Source organism: Amblyraja radiata, chromosome 2, assembly GCF_010909765.2.
Source record: "Amblyraja radiata isolate CabotCenter1 chromosome 2, sAmbRad1.1.pri, whole genome shotgun sequence".
NCBI lineage: Eukaryota > Metazoa > Chordata > Chondrichthyes > Rajiformes > Rajidae > Amblyraja > Amblyraja radiata.
Window position 1 is genome coordinate 64,398,707 of NC_045957.1, and position 18,941 is coordinate 64,417,647.

The following is an 18,941-nucleotide window of genomic DNA, read 5'->3' on the forward strand; positions in this document are numbered from 1 at the left end:
GGAGTGTGGTCACAAGGGCCCAGCTGTGTCAGATGAAATGTGACAACTAGGGCTTTGGTATGTTAAAGGGACCATGGGAAACATTTATTGTTTCCCCATGGGGAAGACACCCATTGAATCAAGTCGCAAATTTTCATGCTTTTTGAACATTGGGTTAGTGGCTTATAAATCCAGTTTCCAAAGACCCCACAAATAGTTGCAGGGCACTTTAAAAGAATAAATGCAGGGCACTTTAAAAATATAATATACAGAGGATGGTGGGTGCCTGGAATGCACTACCAGGGGTGGTGGTGGAGAAAGATATGTCAGTGGCATTTAAGAGACATTTGGATAAGCACTTGGAAGTGCAGGGAATGGAGGGATACAAATTATGTGCTGGCATCTAAGAGTTGGTCTTCATGCTTGGCATAAACATTATGGACCGAAGTGTCAGCTCCTGTGCTGTACTGCTCTATGCTCTAAGGAAGGAAAATATTAAATAGTCCTTATCAATACACAATCAGAGAACACATCAAATATATCAGATACCTACACTGAACATAAAAGAAACATAAAATAAACTCACTTTTCACTCTCTCCAAGCCACTTAGACACCAAGTCAGAAGAAGAAATGGAGAAAAAAGTAGAGTTGTTTGCTTCTTTAGCCACAGCCTTTGCCAGGTAGGATTTGCCAGTTCCAGGAGGGCCAAATAGAAGGATTCCTCTCCATGGAGTACGTTTACCTAAAAGGCAAGTGGGGGTGAGGATGTGGAGGCAAGAGATTGTCTTATATTTTTATTCAGAAGTCCTGTGTAAGACGAATCAGAACAGTAGAAATACTGTTCAATCTTTCCTCATATGACAGTCCCGCCATCCCAGGGGTCAATCTCGTGAACCTACGCTGCACTGCCTCAATCACAAGGATGTCAGGTGCTCCTCAAAGACTGGAAGACTACATTATTTTGCAAATTAATTATATCATGGGCTGATTTTGCAATTTTTTCCATGTGATGGGCTTCTATTTCCACCATTTGTTATTTTTCCGAAAACCTATAAATCTCTCAGAAAATAGCTCTTTTATTCTCTAGGTATTCATTTCCAGTGATTTGTGTGAAATTTGCTTTCAGTTGGATGGATGATGTAATATTATATAACGTGTAGTGTAGAGACAAGTCATACATGTTCTATGGTAACAATTCGTAGGGTATGGAGGAATCCAACAGAAATAGACTAACTTAATTAATACAAAAAACCTTTAAGAAGGATAGTATGGATAGACGAGGGGTGTGGGGGAATTAGTTTAATAACGAGTAAGAAAAAAATGATCAGTTTTGAAGATGGAATGCAAGAGATGGATGAGAATGGTCTGGAAACTTAACATTGATACGGTCCCGCATGGGAGACTGGTGACTAAAATTAGAGCACATGGTATTGGGGGTAGGGTGTTGACATGGATAGAAAATTGGTTGGCAGACCGGAAGCAAAGAGTAGGAGCGAGCGGGTCCTTTTCAGAATGGCAAGCAGTGGCGAGTGGAGTGCCGCAAGGCTTGGTGTTGGGGTCACAACTATTTACCATATATATTAATGATTTGGAAGAGGGAATTAGGAGCAACACTAGCAAGTTTGTGGATGACACAAAGCTGGGTGGCAGTGTGAACTGTGAAGAGGATGTTAGGAAGTTGCAGGGTGACCTGGACAGGTTGAGTGAGTGGGCAGATGTGTGACAGATGCAGTATAATATAGATAAATGTGAGGTTATCCACTTTGGCGGCAAAAACAAGGGGGCAGATTATTATCTCAAAGGGGTTAGGTTAGGTAAGGGGGAGGTACAGCGAGACCTGGGTGTCCTTGTACACCGGTCACTGAAAGTTGGCTTACAGGTACAGCAGGCAGTGAAGAAAGCTAATGGAATTTTGGCCTTCATAACAAGAGGATTTCAGTATAGGAGTAAAGAGGTTCTTCTGCAGTTGTACAGGGCTCTGGTGAGACCACATCCGGAGTATTGTGTACAGTTTTGGTCTCCTAATTTGAGGAAGGACATCCTTGTGATTGAGGCAGTGCAGCGTAGGTTCACGAGATTGACCCCTGGGATGGCGGGACTATCATATGAGGAAAGATTGAAAATACTAGGCTTGTATTCACTGGAATTTAGAAGGATGAGGGGGAAATCTTATAGAAACATATAAAATTATAAAAGGACTGGACAAGCTAGATGCAGGAAAATGTTCCCAATGTTGGGCGAGTCCAGAACCAGGGGCCACAGTCTTAGAATAAAGGGGAGGTCATTTAAGACTGAGGTGAGAAAAAACGTTTTCACCCAGAGTTGTGAATTTATGAAATTCCCTGCCACAGAGGGCAGTGGAGGCCAAGTCACTGGATGGATTTAAGAGAGAGTTAGATAGAGCTCTAGGGGCTAGTGGAGTCAAGGGATATGGGGAGAAGGCAGGCACGGGTTATTGATAGGGGACGATCAGCCATGATCACAATGAATGGCGGTGCTGGCTCGAAGAGCCGAATGGCCTCCTCCTGCACCTATTTTCTATGTTAACATGTGTCAAAAAAGGCAAAAGCATGTAGCAAAACCAACAACATTCAATTAAATTACAAACAAATTAAAAACCTTGCACCAGCATCGCGTTAGTATACCATCAACCAACCATTGTTTTATCAGCTGTTGATAAGAACAGGTCAAGCAATTCACAAAATGGCTATCACTCCAAGGAGGCAAATATAAATCATAACCTTGCATCAACATTACTCGAAGTCAGTGAGAAGATTCCATATTCAGGATTATCAAGCAAGGGTCCAAAACCAGATCACGACTGCCAAGAAGACAGGCATGTACAGCCTCAAAACAATGACAAGTCCGAGACAAAAGTCTCGCAGATTCGTGAAATTAAGGAGTTTCCAAGAAAAACAACCAATGCCTTGAAGAAAGATCTGAAGGAATCCAGATGCTCAAGCACCGTTAGCCGGCACCACATTGAGGTCTGTCATATATTCAGCAAACCAGTAAAAAAACAATTTCTCCTGCATGAATGGCGGCCTAAAAATATAAAGAATCGACATGCAATGACTTGGAAATGGTGTACTTCAGCGACTAAAGAAATGTCCTGGTTCATGCTAAGGGTAGCCAACAGGTTTTGAGATAAACTGAAGAGCCAGTGAGGAAATGGCACATCAACCAGTTTGTCAAACATTCTGAAAAGATGTTCTGGAATTGTTTCAGCCCCTATGATACTAGATATGTGCCCAGTTGACAGAATGGTGAGATCGCTGCAATGCATTGATGTATTGAAGAGAAAAGTGATGCCAGAGATGGGTCTGGAACATTCCAGCAGGATCAGGCCACACATTAAAGATAGTGACCCAATTTTTCCAACATAAGGGGGAATACACGTCTTGGACTGGCCTGGTCACTTGCCTGACCTGAATCCAATTGAAAATTTGCTTTCAATTATCAAGGAAATAGACAATAGGTGCAGGAGTAGGCCATTCGGACCAGCACCGCCATTCAATGTAATAATGGATGATCATCCCCAATCAGTTCCTGCCTTCTCCCCATATCCCCTGACTCCGCTATCTTTAAGAGCCCTATCTAGCTCTCTCTTGAAAGTATCCAGAGAACCGGCCTCCACCGCCCTCTGGAAGGAAAGGATTGTGTCACGAGGCAAAAGCACATTGAGCCTATATTCAGCTGTAGTGCAGAGATGAAAAAATCCTCACGAATTGTCAGAATCTGGTGGATTCTATGACAAATCGTGTAAAAGACAATAAAGAACAGTGGTGGACATAATATAAAGACATAATGGCATGATGACAATGAATAAGAGTCAGCCCTGTGACTTGTGATCTGATGCAATTAATTTGCCCCAAGTTATAATTTCTTATGGTGACACAGGAGGTCATCAGCTCCCTCAATCCCATTATCCCCATTCACCCTCTCCTTATTTATTTGTATCTCTACAATTTATTCTCTTTTAAACATGCACCTCAACTGGGCTTTGATTTTTTTTCTCTCACCAAGGTAAATTACTGTAGCCAATTAACCTGCTGGTGTTTCTCTGGGATGTTGGAAGAAACCAGATGAAACCCACATGGTTAAAGAGGAAATGTGTAAACCCCATGCAGAGAACTCCCGAGATAAGGATCAAACCTGCATTTGTTGACTTTATGTAATAACACTAACTGCTGTGCCACTGCTCTTTGTTTTCTACTGTCTTATAACATGTTCATAGAGTCATTCATACAGCGCAGAAATATCTTGACCTAAATCCCTCTCGTTTTATCTTATCCATGTACCTGCCCAAATAACTCGCAAATATTGTTATTGTATTTGCCTTAACCAATTCCACTGTTCCATGTCCCTAAAGTTTCAATGATCCTGTTACAATGCCATGCAGCAACATGACAATACATTCAGATAGGTGTAATGAGTTGATACTTTAAAGTATCCAGAATTTGTACTGGAAATCACTTCAGGACATTCTGATGGAGCACGTGCCTCCTCCAAGATCTTTGAATAACATACAATGAAGAAAATAAATCACCAACCTGTAAAGAGATGAGGAAATTTAATGGGTAAAATTACAGCTTCCTTAAGAGCTTCTTTGGCACCTTCTAGACCTGCAACATCACTCCAACTCACATCTGGTTTTTCCATAACAATGGCACCTAAAGAATAAAATTTAAAACAACATAAGAAACAGTTCAAAAGAAATATAAATAACTAGACCAAGTGCAGACCCGTTGGGTCTGTTCCCCCAACGTGCGGTTGTGGGGGAGGAGGCGGCATGCATGCGGCGGAGGGGGGCTCTGAGCGAGGTGGCCAAAAATGACGGCCGTAGGTGGCGGCGTACTCTCGGAAACCGCAGCACAGAAAGCCAAAACCGGTCAAGAACAGAGTTTTAGTAATATAGTAGTGACCAAAAAAATGTTCAAAACATAATGTTATGACATATATCCTCCAAGTTTAAATGTTGTCAGATGCACAAAATAAAGAATAAGAACAGAAATACATATAGGATTGCTAACCAGACACAAAAAGCAATTTTTATTTAGTTATCTATATTACTAAAACTCTGTTCTTGACCGCTTTTGGCGATCTGTGCTGCGATTTCCGAGAGAACGCCACCACCTACGGCCGTCATTTTTGGCCACCTCGCTCAGAGCCCCCCTCCGCCGCATGTGTGCCGAGGATTTTTTCCGTCGATGAAATATGACAGAGATATTAATGTTTTTACAAAATTCCCCATTCTCTCTGCTGCTCCTGCTGGTGGGATGGGGAGGGACTATAAAACCAGGAAGTGGTGTGCCCCAATCAGTCTCTACAACATGGAGGTCTGAGCTCTGAATGACTGAACAAATGTCTACACAGCTGTGAGTAAGTACCCTTAATTTGGTTTGAAAATGAAAATATGGTTATGGTTAGTTTGAAGGAAAAAATCACTGCCTGCAAATGGTTGTTTGGGGTGTTTGGGTTCTCTTTCTCTCTCCCCCCCCCCTCTCCTCTCTCCCCCCCCCCTCCTCTCTCCCCCATCTCCTCTCTCCCCTCCCCACATCTCTCCTCTCTCCCCCCCTCTCTCCCCAGCCCTCTCCTCTTCCCCCCCTCCTCACCCCTCTGTCCCCCCCTCTCCTCTCCCCTCCATCCCCTCCCCCACCCTCCCTCCCCTAAACCCCCTCCCCTCCACACCCCCCCCTCTTCCCTCCACCCTCCCTGCTCCCCACCTCCCCCCTCTCAGCACCCCCTCTCTCTCCTCCCCGCTCTCTCTGTCTCTGCCCCTTCTCTCTCTGCCCTCACTCTCTACCCCCGCACCTGTCTCTAGATGTGACTGCAAGTTGGGGGCTATGCGTCAGTAGATAGGGTGGTTATGGGGTAAAAGGAGCAAATTAATAATATTAATATAATATCAAGGGGGGTAATTAGCATGAGTGCTGGGGGGGGGGGGGGGGATAGTTAGTGTGTGTGACGCTGCATGCCGCCTCCCCGCCCCACAACCGCACGTTGGGGGAACAGACCCAACGGGTCTGCACTTGGTCTAGTTTTAAAATAAAAATTAAAACATCAAAGGAGGATGATGAGGCTTATACATTCTCCTTTAAATTTGTTAAAAGCACCCAACTCGTTTGTTAATAAACATCACAGCTAATAATTTCTTACTGAGAATTAAATAGGTACACCCAATTAAGTATGACAAAATAATAATTTATTAAAAAAGACAAAGTGCTGGTGTAACTCAGCTAGTCAGGCAGCATCTCTGGAGAACATGAAGGAAGAACCCGACTCGAAACGTCACCTATCACCGTTTCCCATAGATGCAGCCCGATCAACTGCATTACCCCAACACTGTCTTTTTTGTAAAGCAGCATCTGTAATTCCTTGTTTCTAATAAATTAATGTTTGTCCAATCACCTTGTAGTTGATTCTGCAATTTCTTCTTTTCTGAATTGTCAGCCTCTCCATCACTCTCATTCCTGCAGCAAAAGCACAAATAAAATCTGATGAACTATAGATCTTTTCCACACACGATAACCATAGAAATTAATGTTGGAGGTAACACTTTTTTTTAGTATATCCCAAACCCTCACATGCCACACCAATGATTGAATACCAGCTCAATGCACCATGTGGATGATGGAGATGCTAACTATCTCCCAAGGATAAATAAGGAAGTAAAAGTGCAAATGCAATTCTGAATCCATATATTCTTCTGATACCTAATCTATAGATAAGTAGAATGAATATCTACCGGTTGTGCTGTAACAATGAGGGCTAAAAAGCTAATAAATATTCTCTAAAATAATGTTTTGTGTTGTCATTTGGGCTTTGTGCTTAGCTATATGACAAAATCACTGAAATGTATTTATTTTCTATGTCCAATGGCACCTAGACCAATGATAATTTCAACCAGCAAATGCTAGCTCCCTAAGGAGCTCTTATATTTTTATTACAAAGGAATCTCTGGAATTCCCGCAAGAACCTGAAGAGCTTGGAAGATAAAAGTCGGTATAGACAATAGGTGCAGGAGTAGGCCATTCGGCCCTTCGAGCCAGCAACACCATTCAAAGTGATCGTGGCTGCTCATCCCCAATCAATACCCCGTTCCTGCCTTCTCCCAATATCTTCTGACTCCACTATCTTTAAGAGCCCTATCTAGCTCTCTTGAAAGTATCCAGAGAACCGGCCTCCACCGCCCTCTGAGGCAGAGAATTCCAGACTCACAACTGTGAGAAAGTGTTTCCTCGTCTCCGTTCCAAATAGCTTATCCGTTATTCTTAAACTGTGGCCCTGGGTTCTGGACCCCCCCAACATCGGGAACATGCTTCCTGCCTCTATCGTGTATAAACCCTTAATAATCTTATATGTTTCAATAAGAAACCCTCTCATCCTTCTAAACTACAGAGTATACAAGTCCAGCCGCTCCATTCTCTCAGCATATGACAGTCCTGCCATCCCGGGAATTAACCTTGTAAACCTACGCTGCACCCCCTCAATGGCAAGTATGTCCTTCCTCAAATTAGGGGACAAAAACTGCACACAATACTCAAGGCGAGGTCTTGGGCCCTATACAACTGCAGAAGGACCTCTTTGCTCCCATTCTTGAACTCCTCTTGTTATAAAGGCAAACATGCCATTCGCTTTCTTCACTGCCTACTGTACCTGCATGCTTACTTTCTTTGACTGATGAACAAAGACCTCCAGATCCCGTTGTACTTCCCCTTTTCCCAACTTGACACCATTTAGATAGTAATCTGGCTTCCTGTTTTTGTTACCAAAGTGGATAACCTCACATTTACCTACATTAAACTGTATCTGTCATGCATCTGCCCACTCACCCAACCTGTCCAAGTCACCCTGCATTCTCATGCATCCTCCTCACAATTCACACTGCCACCCAGCTTTGTGTTATCTGCAAATTTGCTAATGTTTACTTTGAATCCCTTCATCTAAATCATTGATGTATATTGTACCCCACTAGTCACTGCCTGCCATTCTGAAAGGGACCCGTTAAACCCTACTCTTTGTTTCCTGTCTGCCAACCAATTTTCTATCCATGTCAGCACTATACCCCCAATACCATGTGCCCTAATTTTGCCGACTAATCTCCGACGTGGGACCTTATCAAATGCAATAAGATTATTAAATGGTAATCAGATAGCATTCCTTTCTGTTCTAAAGTGTTTCTCTTATTGCAGCATGTTTATTTTCTTATTTCTCTTATTTGTTATACATACTTCTACCTTAAATCTTGAACCTTCTCCAATTGTGTGCCTGTACCCACTTTCAGCACTTCCACCCAAGAATTCCCCATTTCTTCTGTTTTGTGTTGAATACCCAAGCTATCTTTAGTTTAGTTTAGTTTAGAGATACAGCTCGGAAACAGGCCCTTCGGCCCACTGAGTTCGCGCTGACCAGCACATCCTGATCCCGCACATTAACACTATACTACACGCACTATGGACAATTTACACATACACCAAGCCAATTAACCTACATACCTGTAAGTCTTTGGAGTGCGGGAGGAAACCGAAGATCTCGGAGAAAACCCACACGGTCACGGGGAGACCTTACAAACCCTGTACATGCAGCACCCGTAGTCGGGATGGAACATGGGTCCCCGGCACTGCAAGCACTATAAGGCAGCAACTCTACCGCTGCGCCATCTTGCCACCCTCCAAATTCCTTCTCTGACATCCCTATTGCTACTTCAGCTGATCTTCCCTATTGCTGGCCATGCACACATCGGTGTACTTCTCAAACAATCAATCCAAAAATCAACCGAAAAATATGAAAGTTTATACTCATCTGAAAACAAACCATAATGCTGGAAATCCTTATAAAATCAAGCTGCAACTTTGGAAGAAAAATACATTTTATTATGTCATTTGATTCTGCCCAATCTGCTGACTTATCAGCATAGAAACATAGAAAATAGGAGCAGGAGTAGGCCATTCGGCCCTTCGCGCCTGCACCGCCATTCAATATGATCATGGCTGATCATCCAACTCAGTATCCTGTACCTGCCTTCTCTCAATACCCCCTGATCCCTTTAGCCACAAGAGCCACATCTAACTCCCTCTTAAATATAGCCAATGAACTGGCCTCAACTACCTTCTGTGGCAGAGAATTTCAGAGATTCACCACTGTGTGAAAAATGTTTTTCTCATCCCGGTCGTAAAACTTAAACTGTGACCCCCTTGTTCTGGACTTCCCCAACATCAGGAACAATCTTCCTGCATCTAGCCTGTCCAACCCCTTAAGAATTTTGTAAGCATCTTCCATTCTTGTGCATTGCAGGAAATCTGTGCAATGAGTTATTTCATCATTATTGTTGTCCAATGCAAACAGAAACTGGAATTGAATGGTTGAAACTTACTTGGATAGGCATCACTTGGGTCTTTATTATAGATAGCGACACTGACATTGTAAGTAAAACATTGAAAAAGGAGTCAATTTGAAGAGAAGCCTTGAAACAATCTTCAAACTAGCCTTTTAATTCGATATCTGAAAACTGGCTGCAAATGTTTAAGGTTTTTTATCATGTTCTGTATTCAACACAACACTTGCTCTTTTCTGATAAAATATATACTTGTTTTCAGTTAACGTGCATAGCTTTCCTTTCTGTAGAAATATACAAATCCTGCAGTTTAGACTATCGAGCCAAATTAACAACTGAAGCTCAATCTGCTTTAACTAACTTTCTCACCTAGCTTCATATTCCATTGCACCTTTTCCAAAAATAAAAAGATTAAATCACTTCACAAAATATTCTAACAGGCATTCTTCGATAATTCTTAACTTCGCTTGTTTGCAGCTGTATCAAACATACATTTTGTGGTCTTGAATATTCCTACAACTAGTAACAGTTTTAAATTTATTTTCCACATATATGTTGTCTCTTTAAATCACATTCTTCATCCTGTAATAAACATCAAATTCTCTCAAGAACTAGTAATGAACTTTAGAATTTTTCCGGAACTCTTATTTCACTGATTAATACAATGTGTTGAAGAGCCAAGGAGTTTTCAATGTCTCAAAGTCATAGTGTGGAACCAGCACTTCGGCCCATGTTTCTCATGCCGACCATCTACACCACTTTACATCCAGCCCTTGGCCCACACCCCCCTAAACCTATCATACCCATGAACCTGTCCAAATGTCTCTTAAACATTATGATAGCACACGACTCGACTATTTCCTGCGGCAATTCGTTCGGTGTACCCACCACCCTTTATGTAAAACAGTTACCCCCTTATATTCCAATTAAATCTTTCCACCTTCATTTTAAACCCATGTTCTGTCAAGGGCAGCTATCCTGACAAGTTTCAAAACAACTGTGTGTTTCATGAGATTACCGCTTTCCCCTGAAGCATTGGTTCAGAGTGCTGAGTTCATCAGTCAATGAAAGTAAGTATGCAGGTACAGCAGGCAGTGAAGAAAGTGAATGGCATGTTGGCCTTCAATAACAAGAGGAGTTGAGTTTATGAGCAAAGAGGTCCTTCTGCAGTTGTATAGGGCCCTAATGAGACCACACCTGGAGTATTGTGTGCAGTTTTGGTCCCCTAATTTGAGGAACGACATTCTTGCTATTGAGAGAGTGCAGCATAGATTCACAAGTTTAATTCCCGGGATGGCGGGACTGTCATATGCTGCGAGATTGGAGCGGCTAGGCTTGTATACTCTGGAATTTAGAACGATGAGTGGGGATTTTATTGAAAAATATAAGATTATTAAGGGTTTGGACACGCAAGCAGCAAGAACTATGTTCCCGATGTTGGGGGAATCCAGAACCAAGGGCCACAGATTAAGAATAAGGGGTAAGGCATTTAGGATGGAGATGAGGAAACACTTTTTCACACAGAGAGTTGTGAGTCTGTGAAATTCTGTGCCTCAGAGGGCGGTGGAGGCCGGTTCTCTGGATACTTTCAAGAGAGAGCTAGATAGGGCTCTTAAAGATAGTGGAGTCAGTAGATATGGGGAGAAGGCAGGAATGAGGTCCTGATTGGGGATGATCAGCCATGATCACATTGAATGGCAGTGCTGGCTCGAAGGGCCAAATGGCCTACTCCTGCAACTATTGTCTATTGAGTATTTCCTCACATGACCAACACCTATCGATTAAGCAAACCTTTGTTGTATTCGTTTTATAGCAAATATATTCCTCATTGGGCAGAGCGCTATGCAATATTCCAGATATGGTCTAACCAGGGCTCTGCATAACTAGAACAAGACATTTTTATCTGTGCAGTCAATTTTTTTCCTCAATAATGGACAAAATACATTGCTCTCGTAATTGCTTGCAATTGTTAATTGTCAGCAATTTGTGTAAAATATCACATGCTTACTAATTAGTTTAGTTTAGAGATACAGCATTGAAACAGGCCCTTCAGTTCACTGAGCACACATTCACCACTGATAACCCATTCATATTAGTTCTATATTCCACTTTCTCATCCACTCCCGACGCACTAAGGGTAATTTAAAAGCGCAAACTTTGCACAGATGGCACCAAAAGTCAAAATTGAACCCTGGACTCTGGCGCTGAGAGTCAGCAGCTGCACCACTGAGCTTCCAAAATGTTGGGGTTCTACTAGGTTCCAAACCTACTTTGATTCAGAAACTGTAATATAGAATGTTAAAGAGTCATCTGCTCAACTTAACTTATAGAATGAGCGATAACATTCTTGATTAATGGCAGACAAAATTTAAAAAGCCAAATATAAAATTATATGCAATGAGGAAATCAAGGGGCATATTTATTTCAAGAATTTTGTAATAACCAAATAAAGGTAATGGTTATCAAGTTAAAACTCAACATTTCCATCTGATGCAGAGCAGCAATTCAGAATTAATAAAACATCAAACTATACAAAGACAATATACAAAGTAGATTACAACCCATTAAGTCACTAAACTGAATAATTCCCTGATTACACTGTTCCTTTGAGTACTGTGCCAGATTCTAATTAGCATAACTCAATTATGGCATATAACATTCAGAAGGTGATAATTCACAACTTAATCAATCCATGAACTAAAGATTCAAGATTAAAGATAGGAAATATCTGGACCATATGAAACAAAATACTGCTGATGCTGGAAATATGAAATAAAATATAGAAATAATCAATAAATCTTCTGCAGAAAGAAAAAATAGTTTACATTTCAGATCTGAAATGTGAATGTGGATTTTCTCTGCCTAAGAAACTAGCCTGACTTACTGACATTTGAACATACAGTCTCAAAATAAGGTAACTCAGTGACAAACTAACGTATGTGAAGAAAGCTGTAAAATTTTCTAAATTTGCCATACATACATCTTTGTACAATAAGTTTTTACTAGCCAAGTATAGAGACAGGGAGAGGTTAATTAATGATCTGTAGTTTTACAGGTGCATGCTACTAATCCACTATCTAGGTAGTTTACACAATGATAAGTTGAATGAAAAATTACAAACATCATTTGAAACAGAAACATAGAAAATAGGTGCAGGAGTAGGCCATTCGGCCCTTCGAGCCTGCACCGCCATTCAATATGATCATGGTTGATCATCCAACTCAGACTTTGGAGATTGAAAGGGTGGAAATAAGCTGAGTTAGATAAGATGTGAGGCAATAAATATTCCTCACGCAGCCCATCGTTTCTGATTTCCAATATGACCAATGTAAATTACACCTGGAAAAGGAAGGAATTGGGTGCTGAAAGGAAGGAATTGATTATAGGAGCTCCTTGGACAGGATAAAATGAGCCGACTACTGTTCCTTAGACATTATCCTACAAATTACTGTAAAAATTAAAATATCAGCCTGTGTGCTGTTTGATATATGGCAGACATTTCATAAAGACAAATATACCTACCCCTTATCGTTATTTGAGCTTGACTCTTCAATAGGCTTTTTGACCTTATGCGTTTTCTGCAGATGATCCTTCAGTTTTTCGGCTCGATCCAGGTATTCTGTACATTTAGAGCGAAGACTTTCTTTTGCTTTTGCACCCTGAGCTTCATCTATCATACATGGGAAAAATAAAATTATTTACCATCCACTAAAGTAAAGCAAAATAACATGACATCATGAAAATCATCTTGCTGCACTGCATTTGTTATTCTGAATCCTGTAAACTCTAATTGGAAAATTCAGAAGGAAAGTATTCACCAAATTGAATCACACTATTCATGCTAATCGTGAAGAAAAACTTTAAAAAATTCAAAAATCTAGCTCACCCCACCACCACTCTCTCCCCCAATAGTAACCACATTCCTTAATGCCTAGTTGTTGCTTTGAGATTAAGAGGCAAGAGAAAGAACATAGGCAAAGAACATAAGGCACACGTTTCCCATCAGGTGGGCAGTTAAAATTACATAGAATTGTCTTTCAAACCATCCAATTCATGATCCACACTAACATATCCAACCCAATTACTATATCCTCCTAGCCTTTTCTCTCAAATAATTAAGTCTGCTTTGTCTATCTCAACTGCTAAGTGGTGGAGTATTTCAGATTCTAGTGATAAAGAAAGTAAAACCGTTTCTTGAAAAAAATCCTTTTTGATTTAATGACATAACTGTAGCCTGTAGGACAGCCTGTAGCTTATATGAAACTTTCAGTTTTCACATTCACCTCATCAAAACTTTGAAGACTTCCATCAGTCAAAACCAAGGATGCTCTTTTCTGCAGTTGTTAATGTTTGCAAACACCCCCTTGCCTCTACATCTCTTTTGAAGTGTAGAGATCATGACTTCTGACAACGCCACGTGGTTCAACCAAGGTGTCAGAGTATTTATATAACCACTCTACTTTTGGATTCTGTCCCTCCATTTAAGACCAAAGTTGGACCCTTGAAGACCGAAAAAGGTGAATTTATTATGGGGAACAAGGAAATGGCAGAGGAGTAGAACAGGTACTTTGGATCCGTCTTCACCAAGGAGGACACAAACAATCTTCCTGATATAGTGGCCAGAGGATCTGGGGTGACGGAGGAACTGAAGAAAATCCACATTCGGCAGGAAATGGTGTTGGGTAGACTGATGGGACTGAAGGCTGATAAATCCCCATGGCCTGATGGTCTGCATCCCAGGGTACTTAAGGAAGTGGCTCTAGAAATCGTGGATGCATTGGTGATAATTTTCCTATGCTCTTTTTTTTTTGTTTTTTTTTTTTTGTTTATTTTATTAGAAGTTAATACAGTACAAAACAGTACAGTGGCACCTAATTTTAGGTGCCAACTATGTCATACCGTAATCCATTCTATGTACAACCTCTAGTTTTATGGTATGAGAAGGAAGTAAGAAAGACAAGAAAAAGAAAACAATAGAAAGGGGAAAAAGTGGAAAAATAGATGGTAGAGAGTAGAAAAACGTGAAGTGTGTATATAACAAAAAAAATTAAAAAAAAATAAAAAGTGGAAAATAGAAATAGAAGAGAAGGCCCCTTAAAAGAGAATTTTTCAAATCTATATTCGGAGATGTAGATCTATCCACGTCATAAACTGAAATCAGCAATCCTTATGGTACCGCTGCATCACATGATTCCAAAAAGTCGATGAAAGGAGACCAACTCCTTAAGAATTGGTCATATCTATCTATTAGTCGGAGTCTCATTTCATCAAGGCGTGCTATGTCCATCATATTCCTAATCCACATTTTAACAGTTGGTATGGTTATATTTTTCCAAAATTTAAGTATCAATTTCTTTCCAATTATTAACCCATAATTAAAAAAAACATTTTGGTCTTTATTTAAATTGGTATCTTCTCCTATTATTCCAAACATAATCCATTCCATTTTGGGTTCTATTCTTGACTTGAAAAGCTTTGTAAATATATCAAATATATCACTCCAAAATGTATTCAACTTTGTACATCCTACAAATGAATGTGTTATATTAGCGTTTTGAAACAAACATTTATCGCATCTGGGAGAGACGTTTGGATAAAATTTATTCAACCTCGTTTTTGAATAATATAGTCTATGTAATAATTTGAATTGAATTAAATTATGTCTTGCATTAATAGAACAGTTATGAGTATTCATCAAATACTTTTCCCATCTATCCTTCGAGATCTTTATCATTAGCTCATGTTCCCAATCTTCCCTTAGTGCTTCTGTTGAGGGTGATTCTCTATTTAATATATTATTATAAAAGTATGATATTAATTTTTGTGAATCAGCCTTAATATTCATTACTTCTTCTAAAGGGTCTAAAAATATAGTTTGAAATCTGTGTGTATATTTCTTCATAAAGTCACATACCTGTATATATTTAAAATATTGATTATCCTTCAATTTAAATTTAAATTTAAATTGTTGAAATGATAACAGTTTGTCCAATTCATACATATCCCCTACTTTCCTAATCCCCAGTCTATCCCATTGTTGATATGTGTTATCGATGAGAGAAGGTTTGAATGCGGGGTTGTTCAATAGTGGGGTTAGTACTGATAAATTATTTAATTTCAAGGACACTTTTATTTGTTTCCAAATTCTTATTATATTGTGAATAATAGGGTTCTTCTTATATATTATACTATTCAATTTTACCGGTGAGAGCAGGATCGTTCCTATATCGTGCGGATAGCACTCCTCTTTCTCCATTCTTATCCACTCCAACTGCTGAGTGGAACTATCCAGCCAGTACATTATGTTCTTAATATGCACTGCCCAGTAGTAATACATAAAGTTAGGCAATGATAAACCCCCATCTTCTTTAGATTTGCACAAATGCTTTCGTTGAATTCTATGTGTTCTGTAGTCCCATATAAAATTAGTGATAGTGGAATCTAGTTTTTTGAAAAAATATTTTGGAATATATATTGGGATCGCTTGAAACAAATATATTAATTGTGGTAGGAAAGTCATTTTTATAGCGTTAATTCTACCTATCAATGAGAGCGGAAGCGTTTTCCAAAATTTAATCATATCATTCAGTTTATTTAATAGTGGTATAAAATTGGCACTAAATAATGATTTGTGTCTTCTCGTAATTTGAATACCCAGATACTTGAATTTATCTGTTGCAATTTTGAAGGGGAATTTTAGTAAGTGTCGCGAATCCTGTGGTTTTAAAAACATAATTTCGCTTTTATTCCAATTTATTCTATATCCTGAAAAAGAGCCGAATTCCTCAATTAGTGTTAATAAGGTGGGTATACTCGTTTGTGTATTAGTAATATATAAAAGGATATCATCAGCATATAGTGAAATTTTATTCTTTGAGTCCTTAGTGTTATATCCGTGAATATTCGGGTGATTTCTAATCCTTTCGGCCAACGGTTCTATCATAAGGTCAAATAGCAATGGTGATAAGGCACACCCTTGTCTATTACCCCTTGATAAATAAAATTTTGGAGATAGCGTATTGTTAGTTAGTATTCTTGCCGTAGGTCTATCGTAAAGTAGTTTAACCCATCTAATAAAATTCTCTCCCATATTAAATTTTTGGAGTACCTTGTATAAATACTGCCATTCTACTTGATCAAATGCCTTCTCTGCATCCAGCGTGACAACTGAAATATCTTCGTTGTCCTCATTATGAGAGTACATTATATTGAAAAGCCTTCTCAAATTATTAAATGATTGTCTTTTGGGTATAAATCCCGTTTGATCCATATTTATTAAATTATTAATATAATTATTTAGCCTTCTAGCTAGAATCTTTGCTAAAATTTTCTGATCCGTATTTAGAAGTGAAATAGCTCTATAAGAACCCGGTTCATCTTATATCTTTTTTTGGTATAAGTGTTATTGTTGCTTCTGCTAGGGTTTCTGGTAGTTTATTTTCAGTATAAGCCTGCGTGTATAAATTGAATAATCTTGGTACAATTGACTCCTGAAATCTTTTATAAAATTCATTACTAAAACCGTCTGGTCCTGGGGTCTTCCCATTTTTCAGTGAGTTTATTATTTGTTTTATTTCTTCACTAGTAATCCGTGCTCCTAATTGCTCTTGTTCTTAAACTATCCAATGTTCTATAGACTCACAATCAGTTCCTGCGGATTGGAGGGTAGCTATTGTTATCCCACTTTTTAAGAAAGGCGGTAGAGAAAAACAGGGAATTATAGACCAGTTAGTCTGACATCGGTGGTGGGGAAGATGCTGGAGTCAATTGTAAAAGATCAAATAGCCGCACATTTGGATAGCAGTAACAGGATCAGTCCGAGTCAGCATGGATTTACGAAGGGGAAATCATGCTTGACTAATCTTCTGGAATTTTTTGAAGATGTAATTAGGAAAATGGACAAGGGAGAGCCGGTGGATGTAGTGTACCTGGACTTTCAGAAAGCATTTGATAAGGTCCCACATAGGAGATTAGTGAGCAAAATGAGGACACATGGCATCAGGGGTAGAGTGTTGACATGGATAGAAAATTGGTTGGCAGACAGGAAACAAAGAGTAGGGATTAACGGGTCCCTTTCAGAATGGCAGGCAGTGACTAGTGGAGTATCGTAAGGCTTGGTGCTGCGACCATAGCTATTTACAATATACATCAATGATTTGGATAAAGGGATTCAAAGTAACATTAGCAAATTTGCAGATGACACAAAGCTGGGTGGCAGTGTGAACTGTGAGGAGGATACTATGAGAATGCAGGGCGACTTGGACAAGTTGGGGGAATGGGCAGATGCATGGCAGATTAAGTTTAATGTAGATAATTGTGAGGTTATCCACTTTGGTAGCGAAAACAGGAAGGCAGATTACTATCTAAATGGCATCGTCAGGAAAAGGGGAAGTACAACAGGATCTGGGGGTCCTTGTACATCAGTCTATGAAAGTAAGCATGCAGGTACAGCAGGCAGTGAAGAAAGCGAATGGCATGTTGGCCTTTATAACAAGAGGAGTCGAGTATAGTGGCAAAGAGGTCCTTCTGCAGTTGTACAGGGCCCTAGTGAGACCACACCTGGAGTATTGTGTGCAGTTTTGGTCCCCTAATTTGAGGAAGGAGATTCTTGCTATAGGTGCAATAGTTGCAGGATTAGGCCATTTGGCCCTTCATGTTCCCTGCCTCTAGTGTGTCCAAGCCAACAATCTTATATGTTTCAATGAGATCTCCTCTCATCCTTCTAAACTCCAGAGTGTACAGGCCCAGCTGCTCCATTCTCTCAGCATATGACAGTCCTGCCATCCCAGGAATTAACCTTGTAAACCTACGCTGCACTCCCTCAATAGCAAGAATGTCCTTCCTCAAATTAAGGGACCAAAACTGCACACAATACTCCAGATGTGGTCTCACGAGGGCTCTATACAACTGCAGAAGGACCTCTTTGCTCCTATATTCGATTCCTCTTGTTATAAAGGACAACATGCCATTCGCTTTCTTCACTGCCTGCTGTACCTGCATGCTTACTTTCATAGGCTGATGTACAAGGACCCCCAGATCCCGTTGTACTTCCCCCTTTCCCAACTTGACGCCATTTAGATAGTAATCTACTTTCCTGTTTTTGCGACCAAAGTGGATAACTTCACATTTATCTGCATTAAACTTTATCTGCCATGCATCTGCCCACTCCCCCAAACCTGTCCAAGTCACCCTGCATTCTCATGGCATCCTCCTCACAGTACACACTGCCACCCAGCTTTATGTCATCTGCAAATCTGTGTTTCATGTCGACTACACCTACATTCCAGAATTCTTCCTGATCTCTGTTAAAAAATATAAATGCTGTTTAAAACAAAAATCACTCATCAATCAGGTGCTTGTGCATTGAAAAAAAACCTCATTGCTAGCCTCATTGACACAAATCAAGGAGCTTATGACTGCAGAATAATTACACTTAATTGTCAGAGAACCTCTTAAAAATTGGGTTGCCTGTATATTGACCACAGAAACATGAGACAGGCTTTCTGTGACAATTGTGACAATGCATCAAGGTTACATTGCTGGCATGTGCTGCTTGGCTAACAATGTAGAATCAACGATGAGCAACATTCACTTCCCCTTTTAATTGCAAGGTTTTTTTTAAGA

General features: G+C 40.0%; 1 protein-coding gene across 1 annotated transcript in view; it reads right to left on the bottom strand.

Annotated features, from left to right (window-relative positions):
* vps4b (vacuolar protein sorting 4 homolog B) overlaps window positions 1–18,941 on the bottom strand; it is a 42,103-nt gene that overhangs the window by 16,367 nt on the left and 6,795 nt on the right. The window contains exons 3-6 of the mRNA XM_033047993.1: window positions 12,840–12,987; window positions 6,392–6,453; window positions 4,534–4,653; window positions 566–722 (exon numbers count right to left, since the gene is read on the bottom strand). Coding sequence (XP_032903884.1) covers window positions 566–722; window positions 4,534–4,653; window positions 6,392–6,453; window positions 12,840–12,987 — 487 coding nt within the window. The remainder of the gene's footprint in view (window positions 1–565; window positions 723–4,533; window positions 4,654–6,391; window positions 6,454–12,839; window positions 12,988–18,941) is intronic.